The sequence below is a fragment of the Lissotriton helveticus genome, chromosome 9 (genome assembly GCF_964261635.1).
Source record: "Lissotriton helveticus chromosome 9, aLisHel1.1, whole genome shotgun sequence".
NCBI classification, from domain to species: domain Eukaryota; kingdom Metazoa; phylum Chordata; class Amphibia; order Caudata; family Salamandridae; genus Lissotriton; species Lissotriton helveticus.
In genome coordinates this window covers 1,229,852,017-1,229,876,395 of record NC_136070.1, presented here as the reverse complement: position 1 = coordinate 1,229,876,395, position 24,379 = coordinate 1,229,852,017, and the positions used below count along the sequence as shown (strand labels likewise).

At 50.2% G+C, this 24,379-nt stretch overlaps 1 protein-coding gene across 1 annotated transcript in view; it reads left to right on the top strand.

The window, feature by feature from the left end:
- The window catches only part of TXNRD3 (thioredoxin reductase 3), a 106,277-nt gene that overhangs the window by 24,418 nt on the left and 57,480 nt on the right, over positions 1–24,379 (top strand). Inside the window, exons 2-3 of the mRNA XM_078661727.1 lie at positions 654–714; positions 9,878–9,987. Coding sequence (XP_078517853.1) covers positions 654–714; positions 9,878–9,987 — 171 coding nt within the window. The remainder of the gene's footprint in view (positions 1–653; positions 715–9,877; positions 9,988–24,379) is intronic.

Genomic DNA, 24,379 nt, shown 5'->3' with positions numbered 1-24,379 from the left:
CAACTAACTCAGTAGGATAACTGGGTGCTGATGTACCAGCAGCCATCTTTGTTTTCTTCTGAAAAACGTCATTAATAATTCTTTCAAGGTGCTGTTCAAGATAAAGAATACTCCTGGATGCGCTCGCACCCGTTGCCTGCTTGGAAAGCTTTTTGTGTGAGAAAAATAATCCTATGCATGCACAGCTATCTTGAAATGGGTTTCCCCATGAATTCCAAGAAATCCACTTGTCTATGATCATGTTAATACGGGTGGCAAACTTAGCATGTTTCTAAAAAAATAAGTTTTTTAGTGTCCTCCTGCGCTCCCGTGTCTTTTTTGTTTTTTTTTCTCGTAACACAATGCTAAAGAAATGAGAATTGGCAGAGCTGGTTACTACAGGAAAGACCGATTGACTTTGTAGTGCTTGTTGTAATAATTCAAATAAAGACACATGTCTTGGAATAGGTGCTGCCCAGTTTTAGTGAAAAAATTCCTTAACCTTGCAAACCAAAATATTTTTTAGGAATCCAGTGTTGACTTTTAGATTAAATTGAGGGCTTGACCTTGTTTGGCAAATGTAAAATTGAGTTGATCAGTTTTATTAAAACAATGTTTATAATTGTGTAAGATTTCCCACTCTCGCTATAATGAACCTTTTGTCTATTCCACAGGTTAAGGAACTCTTTAATTCACTCAGCGTGGAGTATAATGCCTTGGAACTTGATCAGTGCGGTAAGATATTTTAGTGTGAACCATGTGCGCTACTTGCATTTTGCCTCAGAAGAGATTTATGCCTGTGTGTAATTCTAGGAAATAACGGTTTTGGATTGTTTGTCATGGACCTGGAATGGGTAGTTGAGTTTATATGCATACATGGATGTTGTGGTGTGTGACGATGGAACATTTCATCGTGATAAATGAAAATAACAAAACCCTCAGTGTGTTGAATATTGTGCGCCCTTAACATATGTTATCACTACATTACTCAAATCTGCAACCTTGTATTGTTACTCACCTGACATTTCTTAAGTACCATGTGCGTTGATTTAGTATTGCTTTTTTGAAAGTGTAAGTGTTTCTTCAATTGTTAATGAGTACAGCACGTATTTCATTTTTTCACCACTATGCTCTGCTTTTGGCTGTCTCTGATCACTCTGTGAAGTAGAGATCCTAATACAGGGGCAATATGCGTTAAAAGATTGGTGTAGGAGATGGGTGCTTAGTTGAGTGAGTGGGATCATGGCCAGTACAAGTTAGTAAGAAAGCGAGGCCTTGACAGTCTGTCAAGCAGCACTAGTTGTTGAATTCTCTTACACTCTATGTAGAAATACATGATGGTTACGGGGCAAACAAGGATTGCTTGTATACAGAAAAGATTAAGAAGGACTTTGGCTATTGTCAAAACGGGCGAAGAGGAGATCGAGGCAGGTGGTGTCTTAACCATTGGAAACAAATAGTGGGGGAGGGTCATAGAGGGCAAATATTTAACGACCAAGGCTCATCATGCCCCTATAATAGCAACAACAGATAGAAGAAACCTGGTCAGAAGAACTGTAAGTATGTCAAGCTAAGTCTGAGACCATGAGTCCATTGATAACACTCAAGTGATATCACAGGGCTAGAAAAAATTCCCATCAGCCCACCTCTCTGGTGGAGTATCGTCACGTGGGAGATGTTTCATAAATCCAGTTCTTATAGCACCTGAAGTTGATGCACAGAAGGATTTTGAAATTCTATGACCACAGTGATTCACTCGTGATGCCAATGGAGTGCAGTGCGTGTGAAAAAGTGAGATAAAATTGACTCAAAGAACCAAAAATCGGTTTAATTGGTATGGTGCTTTGGTCAAAACTAAAAACAATACCTCAATAGTTTAAAATAATAACTATATAAAGGCAGGGTGTATTATGGTCGACATGTTTCAGCTAGATGGACAACTGGTCCTAGCTTTCTTCAGGACCCGGTGAAATACTGCGACTGCAAATTAACACAAATAGGAATCAAATTGTAGTGCTAAGTTTGTACACCAAAAAAATGGATAAATCCTACCAGTTGTTCTGAGCCCAGATAGCTACTGGTGATAATCCAATCTTAACGTCTATCCTAAAACAAGATAGAAAAGATGTACAACTCAAATAGTGCAAAAAACGGTCTCAACAGTACAACAGACAAAGGCAGACATACTCACAATACGGTTGAGAATTTCTCACCGTAACTCTGTAGTTCAGGATTATACTACTAGATGAGTGTATACAAATCACACTGAGTTAGCAAAATAACTAGACTTACCCAGCGTTATGTGGGATAATGCCTCACCTCACCCGGTCACCAACTCGGGAAAAAGGAGGCCCCGCTCTGTCAGGAGAAAATAAGTAAGAGGACCTCAGAACAATATCAGGGGTACCTAGGTGCTGTAGTCACTACTTGGCACTGTTCTGCTGACAAAAAACCTAGTTCTAATAAAGGAGATTCAACCTCCAACAACCATGGTGGGGACCCTGCAAGACAACCCTCCCTTTCATTTGGAAGAGAGCAGTGTTCAGGAGGTGTTTGATGCTATGGGCCAAAGGCAACCCAAACGAGTACCCAATATGTCACAGGCATACAAAATTAAAATTAAAAAGACATACAGAGACGCAGAGATATATATATATATATATATATATATATATATATATATATATATATATATATATATATATATATATATATATATAGCTCAAATGCCTGACACAGAAACCAGACAAGCCAGCGTCCTACCTGTCCGTCGGTACCTCTAGGTGTACATCCGAGCTGGAGTGGAGGTAAAAGACGGACAGGAGCGCCCGTCTTTATATATCCCCGTTGATAGGTTAATTAGTTAATCAGGTTGTCTTGCAGGGTCCCCACCATGGTTGTTTGAGGTTGAATCTCCTTTATTAGAACTAGGTTTTTTGTCAGCAGAACAGTGCCAAGTAGTGACTACAGCACCTAGGTACCCCTGATATTGTTCTGAGGTCCTCTTACTTATTTTCTCCTGACAGAGCGGGGCCTCCTTTTTCCCGAGTTGGTGACCGGGTGAGGTGAGGCATTATCCCACATAACGCTGGGTAAGTCTAGTTATTTTGCTAACTCAGTGTGATTTGTATACACTCATCTAGTAGTATAATCCTGAACTACAGAGTTACGGTGAGAAATTCTCAACCGTATTGTGAGTATGTCTGCCTTTGTCTGTTGTACTGTTGAGACCGTTTTTTGCACTATTTGAGTTGTACATCTTTTCTATCTTGTTTTAGGATAGACGTTAAGATTGGATTATCACCAGTAGCTATCTGGGCTCAGAACAACTGGTAGGATTTATCCATTTTTTTGGTGTACAAACTTAGCACTACAATTTGATTCCTATTTGTGTTAATTTGCAGTCGCAGTATTTCACCGGGTCCTGAAGAAAGCTAGGACCAGTTGTCCATCTAGCTGAAACATGTCGACCATAATACACCCTGCCTTTATATAGTTATTATTTTAAACTATTGAGGTATTGTTTTTAGTTTTGACCAGAGCACCATACCAATTAAACCGATTTTTGGTTCTTTGAGTCAATTTGATCTCACTTTTTCACACGCACTGCACTCCATTGGCATCACGAGTGAATCACTGTGGTCATAGAATTTCAAAATCCTTCTGTGCATCAACTTCAGGTGCTATAAGAACTGGATTTATGAAACATCTCCCACGTGACGATACTCCACCAGAGAGGTGGGCTGATGGGAATTTTTTCTAGCCCTGTGATATCACTTGAGTGTCATCAATGGACTCATGGTCTCAGACTTAGCTTGACATACTTACAGTTCTTCTGACCAGGTTTCTTCTATCTGTTGTTGGTGTCTTAACCATTCTCAGCTGGGGTTTTGGTAACTTTGAGTGCCAGGCATTTTCCCCCAGTGTTTGCCTGGACATTTGGAAAAAAGCAAAGCGGTGCGTCCAGCGCCATTCGTTACCCATGTCCACTATACACGTGTGAGGACCTGTATAATACAACTATATGGTAGCCATCTGATTAAAAGAAGTAGGTTGTAGTCACTGTGCTTTTGTGGGTGCGTTTGAGGCATAGATGTTTCAGGCTATGTCCCAAGCTTTGATGCTCTTTATTATAAAAACTAATAATAAAAAAAAAAACCTGTCTGCTCCTAGTGGTTTACACCACGGATGGCTGCAATGGAAAGAGATTCTCACCAAATGTTGGAAATTGGCTTGATCTTTATCTCAAAACGTGATGAGAATTGGTGTGCTCTGCAGGGTTGTTGCCATTTCATGTTTGTAGATGCAGAACACGTTTGTGCCTTCTACTAAGAACAATTAAAATGAATTGTTTCTGGTACGTGATCACTTTGAGCTGCAGAAATAGATGAGGCAAGCTGAGGTCTGTTGATGGGGATGTAGATTTTTTTTTAATGAATCCTTCTGTTCCATTTGTCCTGCCCTTGTTCAGGGTGTCTTTGATCCATCTACTTACTGCCTTTTCTCCAGGTGAGCAGAGAATACTTTAGGGGATAATGTGAGTAGGTCATCAGTGGTTGAGAGATCTTAAACATAACTAGGAGAGTTACAAGGCCTTCTTACTAAGGATTGTTTGTTCAGGCTTGTCATTGTGTACGTTATGACTCATCTCTCCTGGTTTAAAAAAATATACCCTGGTTTGATCTTACCAGCAAATAGGCTTGCAGCTAGCTCAAAATCTGGAGCCCTGGAAACAAATATAAGGAGGGGATGCGAGTGAGTTGACTTAAGTAGTCTGAAGAATCTAAGCCCATGTATTTAGATTTAGTTTTGGAGAAGTCATTTGGACATAAGTTCAGGTCTGCTTGGCTGATTGTGTATGAATGTGTTGCCACGTTTAGACTGTCTCTAGGTGAAGTGGATGTTGTTTGTGGGATGGTATATCGAGTTTAATGTAATTGAAGTGGCCTTGTGGTAATGCAACCTTCAGTAGCACATAAGCAAATGAACTGTGGAACAAGTCTTGCGTTTCTTTACAGAATGAAGTCACTTAGGAAAGTCCTCTACCAGCCTTTTCCTTTGGTTAGGATGAAATGGTATGAAGACTATTGACAATTTGTTTTGTATTTTCTCCTGTTTGCAAGAGTTCTCCTACCTCCACCACCCATTACCAGTCTATATTTTTTACTGTTCTTTATTTTCCATCTTTTTATCTGAATATTTGCCAATTTTAAATTTTTACAAAATTAGCTGCAGCTGCTGCCTTATACATGTTTATTTTATTGTATTTCTGCGTCAAATAGAAAATCTTTGACATGCGACGTGCGTGTTATTTCTAATGTGAAAAATAAGACCTCAAAGGAAAATGGATGTATTTAAAAATTTTTTTTTTTTTTTTTTGTAAACCCATTCGAAAATGTTAGTCTGGCCATCTGCCAAATACGCTCTACCGTACAAGACTTTGAATAGGTACTCCTCCTTCATTACTCAGTACTGTCTGAACCTTTGCACCTTCAGTTCCTTAGAACAAGCCGTGTATTTCTGCCCTTCCTAATTGCACGCAGATAAAGATATCTTCCTTCGTTTACGGAGTAGAGCTCTTTTTCGTGTTTACACTGCATTCGTAAAAGCAGGAATGCTTAGTCATTTCAGATTTGGCCTCCTTCCCAGGGTTTTGCTGTGGGTTTGATGCAAGGTACTTTGTTTTCTGAAAATAAACCCTCCTTGGTAGATTTTTATTATTCATGTTGACCAGCAAGCACTGTGTACATGTTGGTTTTGTTTAAATGTTATCTACCCTTGCATACTTCAAACATTATTTTACCAGTTCCAGCATTATTACTATGTTCCTGTTTTGAGAGCATGATGGTGTCGTTGTTGACTATTACTTTCTTTCCTCTATAGCTCTTCGTACTGGTCTATTTAATCTTTATACTAGTTATTAATTGCTGAACATGAACCTTCTCGCGGAATTTGGCCAACGGTGGCTGTAGTATAATTCAACAGTTTGCTTGCCTTTTTGTTGTTGTGGTGTGGGTATTTTTTAAATATTTTATAACTTTTTGGTATGCATAGCATAAAGGCTGTGGGGTATGTGTACAACTGCTGTTGGAAGAGTTACTGCTGCTTGTACTGCATGTTCTACTGTTTTGTAGGAGTGCGCTATGTTCTAGCCATTTGTGTGTGGTGTTATTTATTTTATAATTTTTCAAATGTGATTTGGAGATGTATCTAGCTTTGTGTAGATGACAATTTATGTCCGTTGTGAAGATGGTAGTGTACGTGATGAAGAGATAGTATTGCTTCTCGATGTTGTTCTGCTTAAAGCAGCAGAGGAATTATGTGAAGCATTTGAAAAGTCAATCAATCAAACCACTTGTATAGCGCACTACTCACCCGGAAGGGTCTCAAGGCGCTTGGGCAAGGGGTCCGCTACTGCTCCAACAACCAGGTCTTGAGTTGTCTCCTGAAGGCGGTGGTCCTGGGTCAGCCGAAGGTGGATGGGCAGGGAGTTCCATGTCTTGGCCGCCAGGTAGGAGAAGGATCTGCCTCCGGCGGTGGCTCTTCGGATGCGTGGTACGGCGGCGAGGGCGAGGCTAGTAGACCGTAGCTGGCAGGTGGGCGTGTAGAAGGTCAGGCGGTCGTTGAGGTACTTGGGGGCCAGGTCGTGGAGAGACTTCTGTGCGTGGGTGAGGAGCCTGAACGTGATCCTCTTGTTGACGGGGAGCCAGTGCAGGTCCCTCAGGTGGCTGGAGATGTGGCTGCGTCGGGGGATGTCCAGGATGAGTCGGGCGGAGGCGTTCCTGATGCGTTGGAGTCTTTTCTGTAGCTTGGCTGTGGTTCCGGCATAGAGGGTGTTTCCGTAGTCCAGCCGGCTGGTGACGAGGGCCTGGGTGACCGTCTTCCTGGTTTCTGTCGGGATCCATCGGAAGATCTTGCGAAGCATGCGGAGGGTGTGAAAGCATGATGAGGAGACGGCATTGACTTGTCTGGTCATCGAGAGGGAGGAGTCCAGGATGAAGCCCAGGTTGCGTGCGTGGTCTGTTGGCTTGGGGGCGGTGCCCAGGGCTGGGGGCCACCAGGAGTCGTCCCATGCGGAGGGTGATGGTCCCAGGATGAGGACTTCCGTCTTGTCTGAGTTCAGTTTCAGGCGGCTGTTCTTCATCCACTCTGCGACGTCTTTCATCCCTTTGTGTAGGCTGGTTCTGGGGCTGTCGGGGTCTCTGGTGAGGGAGAGGATCAGCTGGGTGTCGTCGGCGTAGGAGATGATGTTGAGGTTGTGTTGGTGTGCGATGGTAGCAAGGGGTCTGATGTAGATGTTGAAGAGGGTGGGGCTGAGTGATGATCCTTGCGGGACGCCGCAGATGACTTCGGTGGCCTCGGAACGAAACTCGGCGAGGCGGACTCTCTGTGCTCTTCCGGCGAGGAACGAGATGATCCACTCCAGTGCCTTCTCTTGGATGCCGATGTTGCTGAGGCGTTGAACTAGGGTGCGGTGGCAGACCGTGTCGAACGCAGCGGAGAGGTCCAGGAGGATGAGTGCCGCTGTTTCCCCGTTGTCGAGCAGGGCTCGGATGTCGTCGGTGGCGGGGATGAGGGCGGTCTCGGTGCTGTGGTTGGCTCTGAAACCGGACTGCGAGGGGTCAAGGGATCCGTTCGTCTCGAGGAAGGCGGCAAGCTGTCTGACGATCTTCTCGATGACTTTGGCAGGAAAAGGAAGAAGCGAGATGGGGCGGAAGTTTTTGAGGTCGGTGGGGTCTGCTGTTGGTTTCTTCAGTAGGGCGCTGAGCTCGGCATGCTTCCAGCTCTCCGGGAAGTTGGCGGTGTTGATGACGTCCCGGAGTTGGGGTGCGATGGTGGAGTCGGCCTTGTTGAAGATGTGGTGGGGGGCAGGGGTCGGTTGGAGATCCGGAGTGGATGGTGTTCATCGTGCGGGCTGTGTCTTCGGTGGTCCAGGTGCGGAGGGTGGCGGTGGGGTGCATTGGTTCGATGGTTGGGTGCGTGGATGTTGTGCCGAAACTGTTGTGGATGTCGGCAATCTTGCGGTGGAAGAACGAGGCGAGGGAGTCGCAGAGCTCCTGTGAGGGAGTGATGTCGTTGTTGCTGGTGCTGGGGTTGGAGAACTCCTTGACTATGCTGAAGAGTTCCTTGCTGTCGTGGGCGTTGAAGTCCAGTCGTTCCTTCAGTGATTTCTTCTTGGTGGTGCTTGCGGGTGGCGTGTTTGAGGGCGGTCATGTTGTCAGCGGTCTGGTTGAGGAGCCGGGCTTTTTCGAGGGTGCGGCAGGTCTTCTTGGAGTCTTTGAGTTCATCGGTGAACCAGGGGGCCTTCTTGCTCCTGGGCCTGCTGGGAGGGTTCTTGTGGTGCGAGGTCGTCTGCGCAGGCGGTCAGCCACTGCGTGAAGTTGCGGGCTGCTTCGTTGGGGTCCGTTGTGCTGGCGGGTGGGTTCTGGCTGAGGGTGGTGGTGAGCTGGTCGGCGGTGATCTTGCTCCAGCTTCTGTGAGGGACCTGTTGCGGGTGGTGGTGGGTTGTGGTTTTTCTGAAGCTGAAGTGGACGCAGCTGTGGTCGGTCCAGTGGAGTCCGGTGGAGTGGCTGAAGGTGATGTGCTTGCTGGATGAGAAGACGGGATCAAGCGTGTGGCCGGCGTAGTGGGTGGGGGTGTTCACCAGTTGCTTGAGTCCGAGGTTGTCCAGCAGGGCGACGGTGTTGCGGTCCTTGATGTTCTCCAGGTGGAAGTTGAGGTCCCCTAGGAGGATGTAGTCAGCGGAGGGGAGGGCGTGTGGGCTGATGAAGTCCGTGATGTCTTCGCTGAATTGTGTGCGTGGTCCCGGGGGTCTGTAGATGAGGGTGCCTCTGAGGGTCGTCTTCGTGTCGGTGTGAATCTGGAAGTGGAGGTGCTCGGCGGCGGCGAAGGTGTCGTTGGAGTCGGTCGTGATGCGGATGGTGTTCTTGTGGACGATGGCGATGTCTGGTTGCCGCGGTCCCTCCTGATCTTGTACCCGTCCGGGATGGCGATGGCGATGTCGGGGGCTGAGGAGGCGTTCATCCAGGTTTCCGTGAGGAAGGCGATGTCTGAAGTGGTGTCGAGGAGGTTCCAGAGTTCCACGGCGTGTCTGTGGACGGAGCGGGTGTTGAGCAGAATGCACTTGAGGTTGCTGCTGGTGTTTGGCTTGGTGGGCGCGGTGCGGGTTCGGAGGCAGGTGAACTTGCAGGTTCTGCAGGTGAAGGGTCCGTGAATGCGTTTCAGGGCGGCCCGGCAGCAGGTGGGGTTCCGGCCGGCATTGAGTGCGTTGAGGGCGGCGGCGTCGTAGGTATGTCGGGGCGTCTTGCATCGGTGGGGGCCAGGAGTCTTGGCGCTGGGCGTGGTCCAGGCGCGGACGGACGCAGATGGGCTTGCCTTTGGCGCGCCTTCGGCGCGTCCGCTCTGTCGCCATTTAAGGCTAAGAGGGAGGAGCAGCTGGGAAGCGGGAGCGGGGAGGGCACAGAACAAAAAAGGGGGCGTGGACGGCGGGGAGCGGGGCGGGCAAGGCACAGGGGGACAACAAAGATTATGCTAAAGGAAATACAAATACAGCAGAAACAACAATATACTGTGCAAAAACGGCGGAACAGGCACAGGGACCGCTACAGAGATTATGCTAAAAGGAAATGCAAATACAACATAGACAACAATGTACTACGCAAAAACGGCGGCACTGCAGGGCATGGAACAGCGAGGCAGGCAGCTAGGGCGGCAAGGCAGACGGTTCAACGAGGCTGCGAGCAGCAGCGAGGGGCACACACACAGCTGGTGGCCGTGCGGCGCGGGGGTGTCCTGAGAACAGGTCACAACAGTGTGTATCTTCAGCATGTTTTGTTGCATGATAACTTGGGTTTTGATTTTATTGTAGTATAGCTTACAGTATTTCATTTTCTTTCAGAGGATGGAACGACCATTCAGGAAATATTGATGGAGATGACTGGGCAAAATACTGTCCCAAACGTGTTTATAAATAAAGAACATGTGGGCGGATGTGATAAAACTTTGCAGGTAATATCTTTTTCTCCACTCATAAGGTTAGTGTTCTAATGGGGTGACTTACCCTATTGTTTGTGAATGCATATTTGTAAATCATTTTCTGGTGATAAAGTTGTTAAGCTTAGACCTCAACATTTGGTACAGATGGGCCATACGCCCATTTATGCTAAAGCAGTGTGATGGTGATCTATTTTTTCCAGGCACCAATATCCTGTCGTTTTCTTTGACTCTTCGAGGCAGGGCTCCATGTTGTGCCTCTAAACCACAACCAGCCCTACCGGCCAATTGAATTTCTATTTGCTATGGCTGACCTTATCTGAAAACGTTGCGTTTTCAGACATTGAAAAAAGTTTCTGTGAATGTGTACCAATAAGCAATTCCTACAGTCCTCAGAAGTTTTGAGCAAGGCCGTGTGTGCACAGTGCTAAACAGTACTGCAACTCCGAGTAATCTACACACAGGCATACAAGATTTGTTTTTCTTGTGACGTCTCTGTGGAGTTGCTTGACTGTCTTGCCATAGACCTGGTTATTCCTCCTCTGCCTGTCTAAGTCGGCTCAGCGAGAACTGTGATGCACATTTTCAATTCCTCACAACTACATATCTTCTCTCTCCAGTGATTCACAAATGAGCCTGTGTTTAGTTAAACATGGGCAGAATATGATTGCATGCAAAGCATTGCTGGGTACTTGGAGACCATGTCTGAGGGTTTTATGTTGGCGCTTAAGTGCTATCACCTGAGTTCTTCCTTCCGTCAAGAAATTGAAAATTATAAAGCGTAACCAGACTCTTTATGAATCACACATTCTTTCTACTTAAGTGGTTCTTAGCCGTTTTACTTCTGGGAACGCCACTTAATCACTACTAGAACCTGTGGACCTCCACTGAATCATTAGTAGAATCTTAGTACCCCACCAAAACATTACTGGAAGTCAGGAGCCCCGGCCTAAGCATTTACGATCATTTGAGTTACAAAACTATACATAAAAAATACAGAAACAAACATTCATCAAACAAATGCACAAATTATGGAATATTTTATTGAATTCACAAAAAAGAATCCACATTTTAATGGGAAAGTTGGAGCTTTTGTAAATTCAATTGAGACCACTCCTCATCCATGCTATGTCTATTATAATGCGCTCCCACAAATCAATATGTGGAAACTAGCTTAATTTTAGCCTCCAGTTTTACATTTTGCTTCTTTATTTATATACGCTTTAATAGTCCGTTAATACTTAATTTTCTAAGTAGTCGCAGACCATCAAGTGGTCCCTGGACCAAGGGTTAAAAACTGTTCTACTTGTCATAATCTGAAAGAAACAGGTTAGTATTAGATTCCTTACCTTAGAATATCCCCAGGCGTCAGTCTGGATCCGGAAACTTTTGCGTAGCAGTACCCCTGCGCGTCGGTAGGCGTCGTCTGCAGGCGTCCCCTGCGGCTCCGCGTCGTCGGCGTCGTGCGCCGTGATGACGTCGCTGGAGTATATAGACGCCGCCTCCGCGCGCTGACGTCAGTTCTTCTTTTTTCCGCGCCAGTTAGCGCAGATCCGAAGAGCAGTACTCCGGTCTTTTGACCAAGTTTTTTGTTAACTTCTTTACGGTGCCGGTAGGATGCCCGGTTTCAAGAGTTGTGACGAGTGCGACCGCATGATGTCGGTCACCGACCACCATCGACTCTGCCTCCGGTGTCTGGGCGCGGACCACGACGTGGAGTCCTGCGTCGACTGTCGGGCCTTGACTGGAAAAGCTAGGCGGGAGCGGTCCCGCAAGCTTCTCGAACTCCGGTTGTCGGCCCCGCGTCGAGAGCGGTCCCGGTCCGGTCGGAGGTCGAGGGAGCGGTCGAGGGAGCGGTCGCGGAGCCGCCATGGGCGCTCCGGGAGTCGCCACCATTCCTCCGGCTCGTCAGGTAAGCACAAGAAGTCGGGGCGTCGCCATCGCACCCCCGACTCCCCCCGACGCCCGCGTGCTGCGGCCGGGGGCTCGGGTGACCCCACCCCCGCGGTCCCGCATGGGTCGCCGACGCCGTCTGCCCCACACCTGTCGGTCCCTGGGGCAGGCGCGTCGCGTGAGGAGATCGAGGCCTTCCTCATTGCTATGAGGGCGAGGTCTTCTCCGGCGGGGCCTTCGGCGCCTGCGGGCCCGTCGGTCCCGTCTGGGGGCCCGAGCGGTTCGGGTGCTCCTGCCCCGGCGCCGCCGGTGGCTCCGGCCCCGGCGCCGCTGGTTCCCTCTGGTTCGTCGCCGGCTGGTCTCCCGGCCTCTCCGGCGTCGGTTCCTGTGGGCCAGCCCATGGTACCGCCCCCGCGTGGTGCAGCGACTCCGCCGTCGGCTCCGGCCGGCGTCGGGTCCCCGGCACCGACGCCGCGCGGCGCCACCCCCCTTTCCTCCCCGACTCCGGACTCGGAGCCGGACCGGCGTCGGCCGACGCCGGACCCGACGCCGATGGGGCCTGTTGACCCCGATGTCTATATCGTCGACCCAGAATATGGGTATGACGAGGAGGAGTATGGAGAGGGTTGGGAGGGGTCTGAGGACCCTCTATCCCGTGCCTGCCAGTACGATGTGGACTGGGTAGGTGATCTGGGTGATGCCAGTGGCCTGGACGAGTCGCCCAACCCTGGGTTTGTCTCTCCGTCCCCTGTGGCGTCCGAGGCGGGTGCTGCCTATTCGGTGGTCCTGATGAGGGCTGCCAAGGCCTTACACCTTGAGCTCCCCGTCGCGAAGGTCAAACCGAATATCCTGACGGAAGTTTTTAAACCGCAGTCATGCCCCCAGGAGCCTCTGCTGCCGTTTAATGAGGCCCTGACGGATGTCCTTCTGGGCACCTGGTCCAGGCCCGCCTCTGGTGCGCCGGTTGACCGGAACGTTGCCAGGCGTCACCGTCCCTGCGCGGACGACCCTGCCTTCCTGTCCACCCATCCCTCCCCGGAGAGTCTGGTGATCCAGGCCTCCACTTCGCAGTCCGCATTTCCGTCGGCTCCGCCCGACCGGGAATCAAAGAGGTACGACCAATTCGGAAAGAAAGTGTTTTCCTCTTTGAGTGCTGGGCTGCGGTCTTGTAACACCGCGTGCCTCTTGGGCCGCTACACCCACTCCCTGTGGGATACGGTCGAGGAGTGTTTGCCGCAATGCCCCCAGGAAGTGCGGGACAAGCTCACCCGGGCCTTTGTTGAAGGCCGGGATGCGGCGCGGTACTCGATCCGTTGTGGTCTGGACACCACGGACTCACTGGGACGGGCCATGTCCACTACGGTGGCGATTCGTCGCCATGCCTGGCTGAGATCTGCCAACTTCTCACCAGACGTCCAAAATACGCTTATGGACATGCCATTTGATGGCAGTCGCCTATTTGGTGACAAAGCGGACCACGCGCTGGAGCGCTTCAAGGACTCCAGGGTCACGGCCAAGTCCTTGGGTCTCTCGACCCAGACCCAGCGCCAGCAGACGGGTTCGTTTCGGCCCTTTCGTGGCCAAGGGAGAGGAGGTCCCACACGTGCTGCCAGCCACGCGGCGCAGAGCGCTCCCCAGCGCGGTGGCGCCCGTGGTTTCCGCCGTGGTGGCGGTAGAGGCCAGCGTCGTGGTCAGTCCACGCCTCCCTCCGCTGCGGCATCCAAGCCTTCCTAGTCCGAGCTTTCGGGCTCACGTGACGCCAGTGGGTGGCAGGGTTCGCCATCACCACTCCCGCTGGCGCGCGATAACATCGGACAGGTGGGTGCTGCAGCTTGTCCGAAGGGGCTATGCCCTCCCCTTCGAGTCCACTCCTCCAGCCATGCCACCGCAGAACCACCGTGTGTCGGGGGACCACTTGACACTTCTGCAGGAGGAAGTTACGGCCCTCTTGGCCAAGGGGGCCATCGAGCGCGTTCCTGGGCCAGAAGTAGGGTGTGGTTGCTACTCCCACTACTTTCTGGTACCCAAGAAGGACAAGGGAGGCCTGCGTCCTATCTTGGATCTACGGAACGTCAACGGCTTCCTCCGGAAGGAGAAGTTCAAGATGTTGACTTTGGCTCAGGTCTTGGCTGCTCTAGACCCACACGACTGGATGGTAGCGTTGGACTTGCAGGATGCGTACTTTCACATCCCCGTCCTGCCGGCCCACCGGCGTTACCTGCGGTTCACGGTAGGCCACGAGCATTTTCAGTTTATCGTGCTCCCATTCGGCCTTACCAGCGCCCCACGGGTGTTCACGAAAGTGATGGCGGTGGTCGCAGCTCATCTGCGCCGGTTAGGGGTTTCAGTCTTCCCCTACCTCGACGACTGGCTGTTGAAGGCGGGCTCGCCCCAGACAGTCGTCCACCACCTTCAGATGACGGCAGACCTCCTGCACGAGTTGGGGTTTTCCATCAATGTGCCGAAATCACACCTGTGTCCCTCTCAAAAGCTCCCTTTCATCGGAGCGGTTCTCGACTCGGCGCAGTTTCGGGTTTATCCCCCGGAACGGCGGGTCCGGGATATTCAGGCTCTGATTCCCATCTTTCAGCCGTTATCCCGGGTTTCGGTCAGGTTGACGCTGCGGCTTCTGGGGCTGATGGCCTCCTGCATCCTTCTGGTGCATCACGCCAGATGGCGGATGCGGGCTCTGCAGTGGGACCTGAAGTTTCAGTGGGCCCAGCATCAGGGCAACCTATCCGACCATGTCCTGATCTCGGAGGGCACTGCGAGACAGTTGCAGTGGTGGCTTACAGACCGCGATTGGGTCAGGGGCAGATCCCTCTCCCTTCCCCAGCCGGAGCACGTGGTTGTGACGGACGCGTCCCTCCAAGGCTGGGGTGGCCACTTGGGAGAGGCGGAGATCAGAGGCCTCTGGTCTCCGGCGGAGTCCCGGCTCCATATCAACATGTTGGAGCTGCGGGCGATTCGCCTGGCACTGAAGGCATTCCTCCCCTTTGTCAACGGGAGTGTAGTGCAGGTGTTCACGGACAACACCACCGCCATGTGGTACTGCAACAAACAGGGCGGTGTGGGGTCGTGGACCCTTTGCCAAGAGGCTCTGCGCCTCTGGCAATGGCTGGAACGTCAGGGCGTGACTCTGACGGTTCAACACCTGGCAGGTTCTCTGAACGCCAGGGCGGACGAACTCAGCCGTCGGTGCTCGGTGGATCACGAATGGCGTCTGAACTCGGATGTGGCGAGAGGCCTCTTTCAGCAATGGGGAGGGCCTTGGTTAGATCTATTCGCCACAGAAGAGAACGCGCAATGTCATCAGTTCTGCGCGTTGGAGTTTCCAAGACGGCACTCGCTCGGCGACGCCTTTCGGCGCGAGTGGAGTTGCGGTCTGTTGTACGCCTTTCCGCCTATACCACTTCTGCCCAGAGTGCTGAAGAAGATCAGGCGCGACCGGGCCCAAGTTATCCTTGTGGCTCCGGACTGGGCTCGAAGGTACTGGTATCCCGAGCTACTCAGCATGACAGTCGGTCCCTCGATCCGCCTGCCCCTTCTGGAGGACCTTCTGTCGCAGCAGCAGGGGACGGTCCTCCACCCGAACCTGTCCAGTCTCCACCTCCATGCGTGGAGATTGAGCGGCGACAGTTGAGGCCATTTGACTTGCCTCCTGAAGTCTGTGATGTCATTCTGGCAGCCAGGCGTCCCTCCACAAAGTCGGTATACGCCTGCCGGTGGAACAGATTTGTGGCATGGTGCACAGCAAAGGCTGTGGATCCCCTTTCTGCCCCTCTATCTGAGGTTCTCCTCTTCCTCCTTTCCCTTGCCCAGCAGGGCTCTGCTCTGGGCACTATCAAGGGCTATCTTTCTGCCCTTTCCGCCTTCTTGAGGCTACCTGATCAGCCATCTTTGTTCAAGTCCCCTATTGTGTTAAGATTCTTAAAAGGCATCACGCACATGTATCCTCCAGCTCCGTTCGTGATGCCTCAGTGGGACTTGAACCTGGTTTTGACTTTCCTGATGTGCGCTCCCTTTGAGCCCCTTCATTCCTGTCCTCTCCGTCTTCTCACCTTAAAGACGGCCTTCCTGGTAGCCATCACCTCTGCCAGGAGAGTGAGTGAGCTCCAGGCTCTTTCTGTTCAACCTCCTTTCTTGTCTGTTCATCCTGATAAGGTGGTTCTTCGGACCAGACCTTCTTTCCTGCCCAAGGTAGTCTCTGCTTTTCACATTGGGCAGTCCATCACCTTGCCCTCCTTCTTCCCGCCTCCGCATCCTTCAAAGGATGAAGAGCGGCTCCATCGTCTGGACCCAAAACGTGCGCTTTCATTCTATATGGATCGCACACGCCAGTTCCGGGTGGATGACCAACTGTTTGTTGGCTACGCGGGTGAGAAGAAGGGAAGGGCGGTACAGAAACGGACCATCTCTCGGTGGGTCGTCCTGTGCATCAAAGCATGCTACTCTTTGGCTCGGAAGGAGCCTCCTGTTGGGCTGAGGGCCCATTCCACTCGGGCCACGGCGGCTACTACTGCCCTGGGCCGGGGAGTCCCTTTGCAGGACATTTGCCAGGCGGCCACGTGGGCCTCGCTGCACACCTTTGCGAGGCACTACTGCCTGGACAGTCAAGTCCGGAGGGATGGCTTCTTTGGCCGTTCGGTCCTCCAGGACTTTCTGGTGTAGGTTGTATTGGTTCGCAGACCCACCACCGGGGTTGGTATTGCTGGGGTATCTATTCTAAGGTAAGGAATCTAATACTAACCTGTTTCTTTCAGATGAACAAGTTACTTACCTTCGGTAACGATATATCTGTAAGAAACAGTAGTTAGTATTAGATTCCTTACCGCCCCGCCCATCCTCCCCGTTCTGCGAACTGATACCTAGGGTTAGGGACATCCCTTTCAGGGCCCTAGTTTCAAATGGCACCAGTGTTGGTTCTCACATGGCTCTGCGTGTTCTGGCGCGGAAAAGCTGTGTGCAAAGAACTGACGTCAGCGCGCGGAGGCGGCGTCTATATACTCCAGCGACGTCATCACGGCGCACGACGCCGACGACGCGGAGCCGCAGGGGACGCCTGCAGACGACGCCTACCGACGCGCAGGGGTACTGCTACGCAAAAGTTTCCGGATCCAGACTGACGCCTGGGGATATTCTAAGGTAAGGAATCTAATACTAACTACTGTTTCTTACAGATATATCGTTACCGAAGGTAAGTAACTTGTTCTTCTCTTCTCTAGCTTTGTCACACAATTCTATCACTCCCAAAAAATGCCTTGGCAAAGCCAATAGGTTTTGTCTATGCAAGCTCTATTGGCTTTGTCACTGTTTTTTTAGATATTGCAATGCAGCACAAGTAGCTGTGCAACATGCTTAAAGTAAAGGGGAAAGAGCGGCATGATGGCACGGCTAGTGTTGACCACTTCATAGTTCTGTTATTTACTGTTGTTGCCAGTGCCCTCTCAGCAAAAGAATAGGTTTACTGAAGGACTTTAAAAAGCAGTCCATCACCAACTGGGAGTCCACTCTTCCTATCGCAGAAAAACTGTAGCTTCCCTCATCACCTGACACTATTTCTTAGCAGATGACCGATACTTTCAGTGACCATGGTCTCATAACCTCACCCATGTGGGATCACAGGATGTCTGCAAACACAAGAGGCACTTTCATGAAAATGTCTGACCTCCTGGCAGCTGGATGCTGTGAGGAGGGAGATGTAGCATACGCCGCTAAACCATGCCGGGTCGCCCTGCTAACATAAACACATGAAAACCAGGCTTGATTCCAGCACGGCTGGCTGAAAGAAAAAAATACTGTTGGGCTCACACGAAGAAGTCCGTAAAACTGTCAGAAATCATAATGTACGAATAAGCACAGATAGCAGTTTCGCCTATGTCATGCATAATAAGCTGTTTTTATTAATCACCGTCAGGGTCGAAGGAAAGGGCTCCCTCACAAGTATCACCAGAGTGGAGCGGGTGTGGCACAGGGCCAGAGCTGCTTACTTGAGACCCGTTGATCCCAGTTCGAGTCTCCGCGGCCTAACATCCTGTGATCTCTGGCATATCGCTTAATCTCCGAGTGATAAATTGCCCTATATAACTGTGCTGCAAGATGAAAAAGCAGAAGGAGACCAAACTTTATGGGAAAAAATAGTTCCACCAAAGCGGATGTTAACAGTATTTAGGCTACGGGAAACGGATAAGAGAAGCAGACTAGGAACAAGCAGTAAATGCTGGAAAATGTGCTATAGTCAATAGAAATGGAGGAAAAGTAAGTGGCATGTACAATAACCAATGAAAAGCCAGGAAAGAGAAGAGATGGGATATAAGCACATTAAAATGTTTTATTAAAAACCATAGATTTACAAGCGATGTGTAGGCGAAACCTAAAGTATTATTATAGCATTAATACTAGGCCTGGGTGGTAAATTCCGATCCGCTCGTGGAATTTGGGTAATGTCGCGTTCTGCGGAGAACGCGGGATTGCCAAAAATTCCGCAATGCACGGCTTCGCGGAATTTTTTGCTTGTTCGCGCTTTCAAAATGCGTGTTCGAGATTTCTCCCCGAGCGCGCAAACAGCATTTGCGAACAGGAAAAAAGCATCGCCAACAGGCGAAGCAAGCAATTCCGCATGTTCTCTGAACTTTTGCGTGCTCGTGGAGATTTTTTACCGTTTTGCAGAGCTTTGCGTAGCAAGACTACTTAAATTCCGCCCACCCCTAATAGAGTGCTGTGACAAAGCAGCGCTATGAGGAAAAAACATGCGGTATTAAAGTTCTTGCTTGCGAAGAAAAAGTAGCTACAGCAACAAAAGCAGTGGATAAACACCCCAAAAGGAAGAGGTACTAGTACACGCTACTGAGAAAATACAAAGGGAGACCTGAAACCAACAGGAAGTCGCACGCATTAACCAATGGAAAGCAAAAAAATACGAGGGACAAGAAAACCAACAAATAGTAAGTAATGGGCCCTTAAATTATTTTTGTTTTTTTTTGTTTCGTTTAGACCGATCCTGCAATGCACATGTCAAAAAATGAGCTATGATCCCGCCCATAGCTTACCATTTGTTATCATTGTCGCACTTCTTTGCTGCCTTTTCATTGGGCAGCGCTTGCTTTGTGTCCCTTTCTTTCCGTGGGCATTGAACCAAGTGTAGATTAGTGTCCCTCTGCTGTCTCGCACTGGTATTGTGCGAGACTGCTTCTCCTTTTTAGGTCGAGCTGACGTTAGCATTCATGCGAAGCATGAATGCTGTCAGCTCGACAACTAATGTGATCCGTTTTTAGGAGAGTGGACACCAAAGTGTTACGAGCGTTTTCAGTGCCGGATTTCACCTCGGGAGCGCGCAGCATTGTCTGCAGTGGCAGTGTCAGTTTCGCTTTTTTATTACTTTCGTTTTTCCCGAGGCTGGCTGAGGCTGGCTTGGAATGAACAGGCTTGCCCCCGCGCATGCGCAGAGTAACTCACAGCCCTTGTTTATATTTGTTTTAGTTCCGTGATGCTCCGATCTTTGCCCCTTCCGAGTGGAGCTTCCGAGTGGAGCTTCCGAGTGGAGCTTCCGAGTGGAGCTTCCGAGTGGAGCTTCCGAGTGGAGCTTCCGAGTGGAGCTTCCGAGTGCAGAGTGGAGCTTCAGAGTGGAGCTTCAGAGTGGAGCTGCAGAGTGGAGCTTCAGAGTGCAGAGTGGAGCTTCAGAGTGCAGAGTGGAGCTTCAGAGTGGAGCTTCAGAGTGGAGCTTCAGAGTGGAGCTTCGGAGTGCAGAGTGCAGATTCAGAGTGGAGCTTCGGAGTGCAGAGTGGAGCTTCAGAGTGGAGCTTCAGAGTGGAGCTTCAGAGTGGAGCTTCAGAGTGGAGCTTCAGAGTGGAGCTTCAGAGTGGAGCTTCAGAGTGGAGCTTCAGAGTGGAGCTTCAGAGTGGAGCTTCAGAGTGGAGCTTCAGAGTGGAGCTTCAGAGTGGAGCTTCAGAGTGGAGCTTCAGAGTGGAGCTTCAGAGTGGAGCTTCAGAGTGGAGCTTCAGAGTGCAGATTCGGAGTGGAGCTTCAGAGTGGAGTGGAGCTTCAGAGTGGAGCTTCAGAGTGGAGCTTCAGAGTGGAGCTTCAGAGTGCAGAGTGGAGCTTCAGAGTGCAGAGTGGAGCTTCAGAGTGCAGAGTGGAGCTTCAGAGTGCAGAGTGGAGATTCAGAGTGCAGAGTGGAGATTCAGAGTGCAGAGTGGAGATTCAGAGTGCAGAGTGGAGATTCAGAGTGCAGAGTGGAGATTCAGAGTGCAGAGTGGAGATTCAGAGTGCAAATTCAGAGTGCAGAGTGCAGATTCAGAGTGCAGAGTGCAGATTCAGAGTGGAGCTTCAGAGTGCAGAGTGGAGATTCAGAGTGGAGCTTCAGAGTGCAGAGTGGAGATTCAGAGTGGAGCTTCGGAGTGGAGAGTGGAGCTTCAGAGTGGAGATTCAGAGTGGAGAGTGGAGCTTCAGAGTGGAGCTTCAGAGTGGAGAGTGGAGATTCAGAGTGGAGATTCAGAGTGCAGAGTGGAGCTTCAGAGTGCAGAGTGGAGCTTCAGAGTGCAGAGTGGAGATTCAGAGTGGAGCTTCAGAGTGCAGAGTGGAGATTCAGAGTGGAGCTGCAGAGTGGAGATTCAGAGTGGAGCTTCAGAGTGCAGAGTGGAGCTTCAGAGTGCAGAGTGGAGCTTCAGAGTGCAGAGTGGAGATTCAGAGTGCAGAGTGGAGATTCAGAGTGCAAATTCAGAGTGCAGAGTGCAGATTCAGAGTGGAGCTTCAGAGTGCAGATTCAGAGTGGAGCTTCAGAGTTCAGATTCAGAGTGGAGCTTCAGAGTGCAGAGTGGAGCTTCAGAGTGGAGCTTCAGAGTGGAGCTTCAGAGTGGAGCTTCAGAGTGGAGCTTCAGAGTGGAGCTTCAGAGTGGAGCTTCAGAGTGGAGCTTCAGAGTGGAGCTTCAGAGTGGAGCTTCAGAGTGGAGCTTCAGAGTGGAGCTTCAGAGTGGAGCTTCAGAGTGGAGCTTCAGAGTGGAGCTTCAGAGTGGAGCTTCAGAGTGGAGCTTCAGAGTGGAGCTTCAGAGTGGAGCTTCAGAGTGGAGCTTCAGAGTGGAGCTTCAGAGTGGAGCTTCAGAGTGGAGAGTGGAGAGTGGAGCTTCGGAGTGCAGAGTGCAGATTCGGAGTGGAGCTTCAGAGTGGAGTGGAGCTTCAGAGTGGAGCTTCAGAGTGGAGAGTGGAGCTTCAGAGTGGAGAGTGGAGATTCAGAGTGGAGAGTGGAGCTTCAGAGTGGAGCTTCAGAGTGGAGCTTCAGAGTGGAGCTTCAGAGTGGAGCTTCAGAGTGGAGCTTCAGAGTGGAGCTTCAGAGTGGAGCTTCAGAGTGGAGCTTCAGAGTGGAGCTTCAGAGTGGAGCTTCAGAGTGGAGCTTCAGAGTGGAGCTTCAGAGTGGAGCTTCAGAGTGGAGCTTCAGAGTGGAGCTTCAGAGTGGAGCTTCAGAGTGGAGCTTCAGAGTGGAGCTTCAGAGTGGAGCTTCAGAGTGGAGCTTCAGAGTGGAGCTTCAGAGTGGAGCTTCAGAGTGGAGCTTCAGAGTGGAGCTTCAGAGTGGAGCTTCAGAGTGGAGCTTCAGAGTGGAGCTTCAGAGTGGAGCTTCAGAGTGGAGCTTCAGAGTGGAGCTTCAGAGTGGAGCTTCAGAGTGGAGCTTCAGAGTGCAGATTCAGAGTGCAGATTCAGAGTTGCATCATTGTAACAGGTGCATCAACCAACTGAGCTAGCTTGAAAAATTCCGGAGTGCAAACATACTAGATTAATAATGTAAGGTTCCTTTTGTAACACCTGCTTAGGACAGCTGCTAATCACCAAACATCTGATGCAGAGACACGCATTTTTTCCTTGACTGAAGCAACTATAACGATGATGCATATGTCATAAGTACATAGAAAGCTCACGAAAGTAAGCATGTGATGCTGAACATTTAAAAACATGATGGAATAACAATCTAGTATTTTAGCTATTCATCTTAACAAGACCAATGCATTGAACACCGTTACGTTGGCTGATAAAAGCGCATTTTATTTACAGTAGTCTAAAAGAGCAAAACTGCAGGAAAATGACCACTATACAAAATAAAAATAGCACTACTCTGCGCGCCGCCACTCCCGTGCACCATTTTAATTATGAAGACCCGGCCCGGCTCCAGTGCGTACCACTACCAACTATTTAATTAATTTTAAAAAGGCTCAGGCCAGGCCGGTAGGGCGTGCGCACCACGGCACCATAATTAATGTTTATAGGCCGGGGCCCGTTACCATCCGTCCCTGGCGTGCGTTGCGCACTGTAACTATTATAATATAGGCTTGCCTGCTTGCTTGCTTCAGCAGCAGCCGAGGGCAAATGGAGCAGGCGAGGAAGCAACAGGGGTTGGGGGGCTGGTTGAGTGCAAGGGCGAACCCAATATGGAGGGAAGCGGCACACAGGCAAGAACAGAGAGCAACACTGAGTGCGGCCCCGGGAGCAAAGAAGTACAGAAGCGAGAAAGCATGTTCTATAGGAGGGACAAACACGAGTGACAAGTTGGGACATAAATAAGAAGCAGGCAAATGCGCGACAGGAAAGCAACTAATTAGTGCACGCAGCAGGCCTGGAGGCAGGCAGCCAGCAGCAGCCCTGCCCCGCCGGTCGGTGACGGAGACGGAGTGACAGACTCTGAGTGACTTACTTTGGTCTTCGGACTCGGATTCGGAAATCGGACAGGGCAGCTCAGCGTGGGCGGGCCTGGCCGCCTGGCTGCTTTGTCTTGGACTTGGAAGGCAGTTAAGTTCGTAGTTTTCGTTGTTCTTCTCTTGTCTTCTTCTTTGGCTATGCGCGCCGCCTGCCGCGCCCCATATGCCACGCACAGGGGCTTACTGCTTATTGGCCCGCATAATGTTGTGCGTGCCCTGGGGCTGCCTGGCATTGCTCACCACCACTCAGCAGCAGCCAGCCCTGCTGCCCACGCCCCCCACGCACGCGGCACGCGCATACGCGGCGGCGGAAGTGCGGAACGGAAAGTGAAAGAAAAGGATAAAGGCCTGTCCCGCGTCCCGCCGCCATTTCATAGAATCAGGCGGGCTTAGACTAAGATAACAAAAAGTGCCTTACACACTGTGTAAGGCACGGTTTGTTATCATTGTCACTTTTGCCTCATGTAATGTAACGTTTGCCTTTGTATTTTGTTCACTAGTAATGTTCTCATGTATCAGTTCTGTTTCTATTGTGAATTCGCTCTGACACCTTCGGGTGAAGTCCGCACATCCCTTCTTACTCGGCTTGCTTAGCTGGCAGAATGGTGTTGCAGCGTTGGCTAGGAGTTTATTATAGTTGAGCTTTTTTCTTTCAGTCAAACAATAAAGTAACATTCATACAACCTAAATTCAGGATGCTGCCTCCCTGCCAATGTTTTAGTCATCTCTCTTTTTAAAGTCGGGAACATTCTGTTAAAACAGCTGTTTAGGATGTAAGGTATTACTTCTCACGAAACAGACTGATTTTTGATAATGTCCTGAATGCAGCAAGGACCGTCTGAATCAATGTAAAGAATTGCAGTGTTCCTAATGTTCTATATGCGATTTGCCTTCAACTAGTAATTACCATTGGATCATTGTGTGCTGTCTCACTCTTAATGCCTGTTTAAAAAGAGTGCTCTATATGCTGGACCCAAGTATGTTGCTATTTAAACAACACCAGCGATCAATGCACGCTTCCACCACACGCACACAGAACCAGACGTCGGTGCACGCTTTCACCAGGCGCACACACACACCACCAACCGTCAGTGCACACTTTCACCAGGCACACCCCATCAGCCGTCAATGCACGCTTTCACCGGGCACACACGCCACTAGCTGGCAGTGCACACTTCCACCAGGCACACACACCATTAGCCATCAGTGCACATTTTCTACAAGCACACACACACCACCAGCCATCAGTGCACGCATCAATGGTTAGCACATCCACAATTAACTATTGTAGCAATCGCAGTATGGCGCACTTTACTTCTAAACATGTCAGTGCACGCTTTTCCACCATGCACACACACCATCAGCCATCAGTGCACACTTTCAACAGGCACACACACACCACTAGCCATCAGTACATGGTTTCATCAGGCATACCCACCACCGGCCGTCAGTACACACTTTCAACAGGCACAGACACCATAAGTCATCAGTGCACGCTTTCACCAGGCACAAACACCACCAGCCGTCAGTGCACGCTTTCACCGGGCACAAACACCAACAGCCGCCAGTGCACCCTTTCACCAGGCACAAACACCAACAGCCGTCAGTGCACGCTTTCACCGGGCACAAACACCACCAGCCACCAGTGCACCCTTTCACCAGGCACAAACACCACCAGCCGTCAGTGCACACTTTCACCAGGCACAGACGCCATAAGTTGTTCGTGCACGCTTTCACCGGGCACAAACACCACCATCCGTCAGTGCACGCTTTCACCGGGCACAAACACCACCAGCCAATACAGAGTTTGGAAAAGAATTCATGCAACACATTGT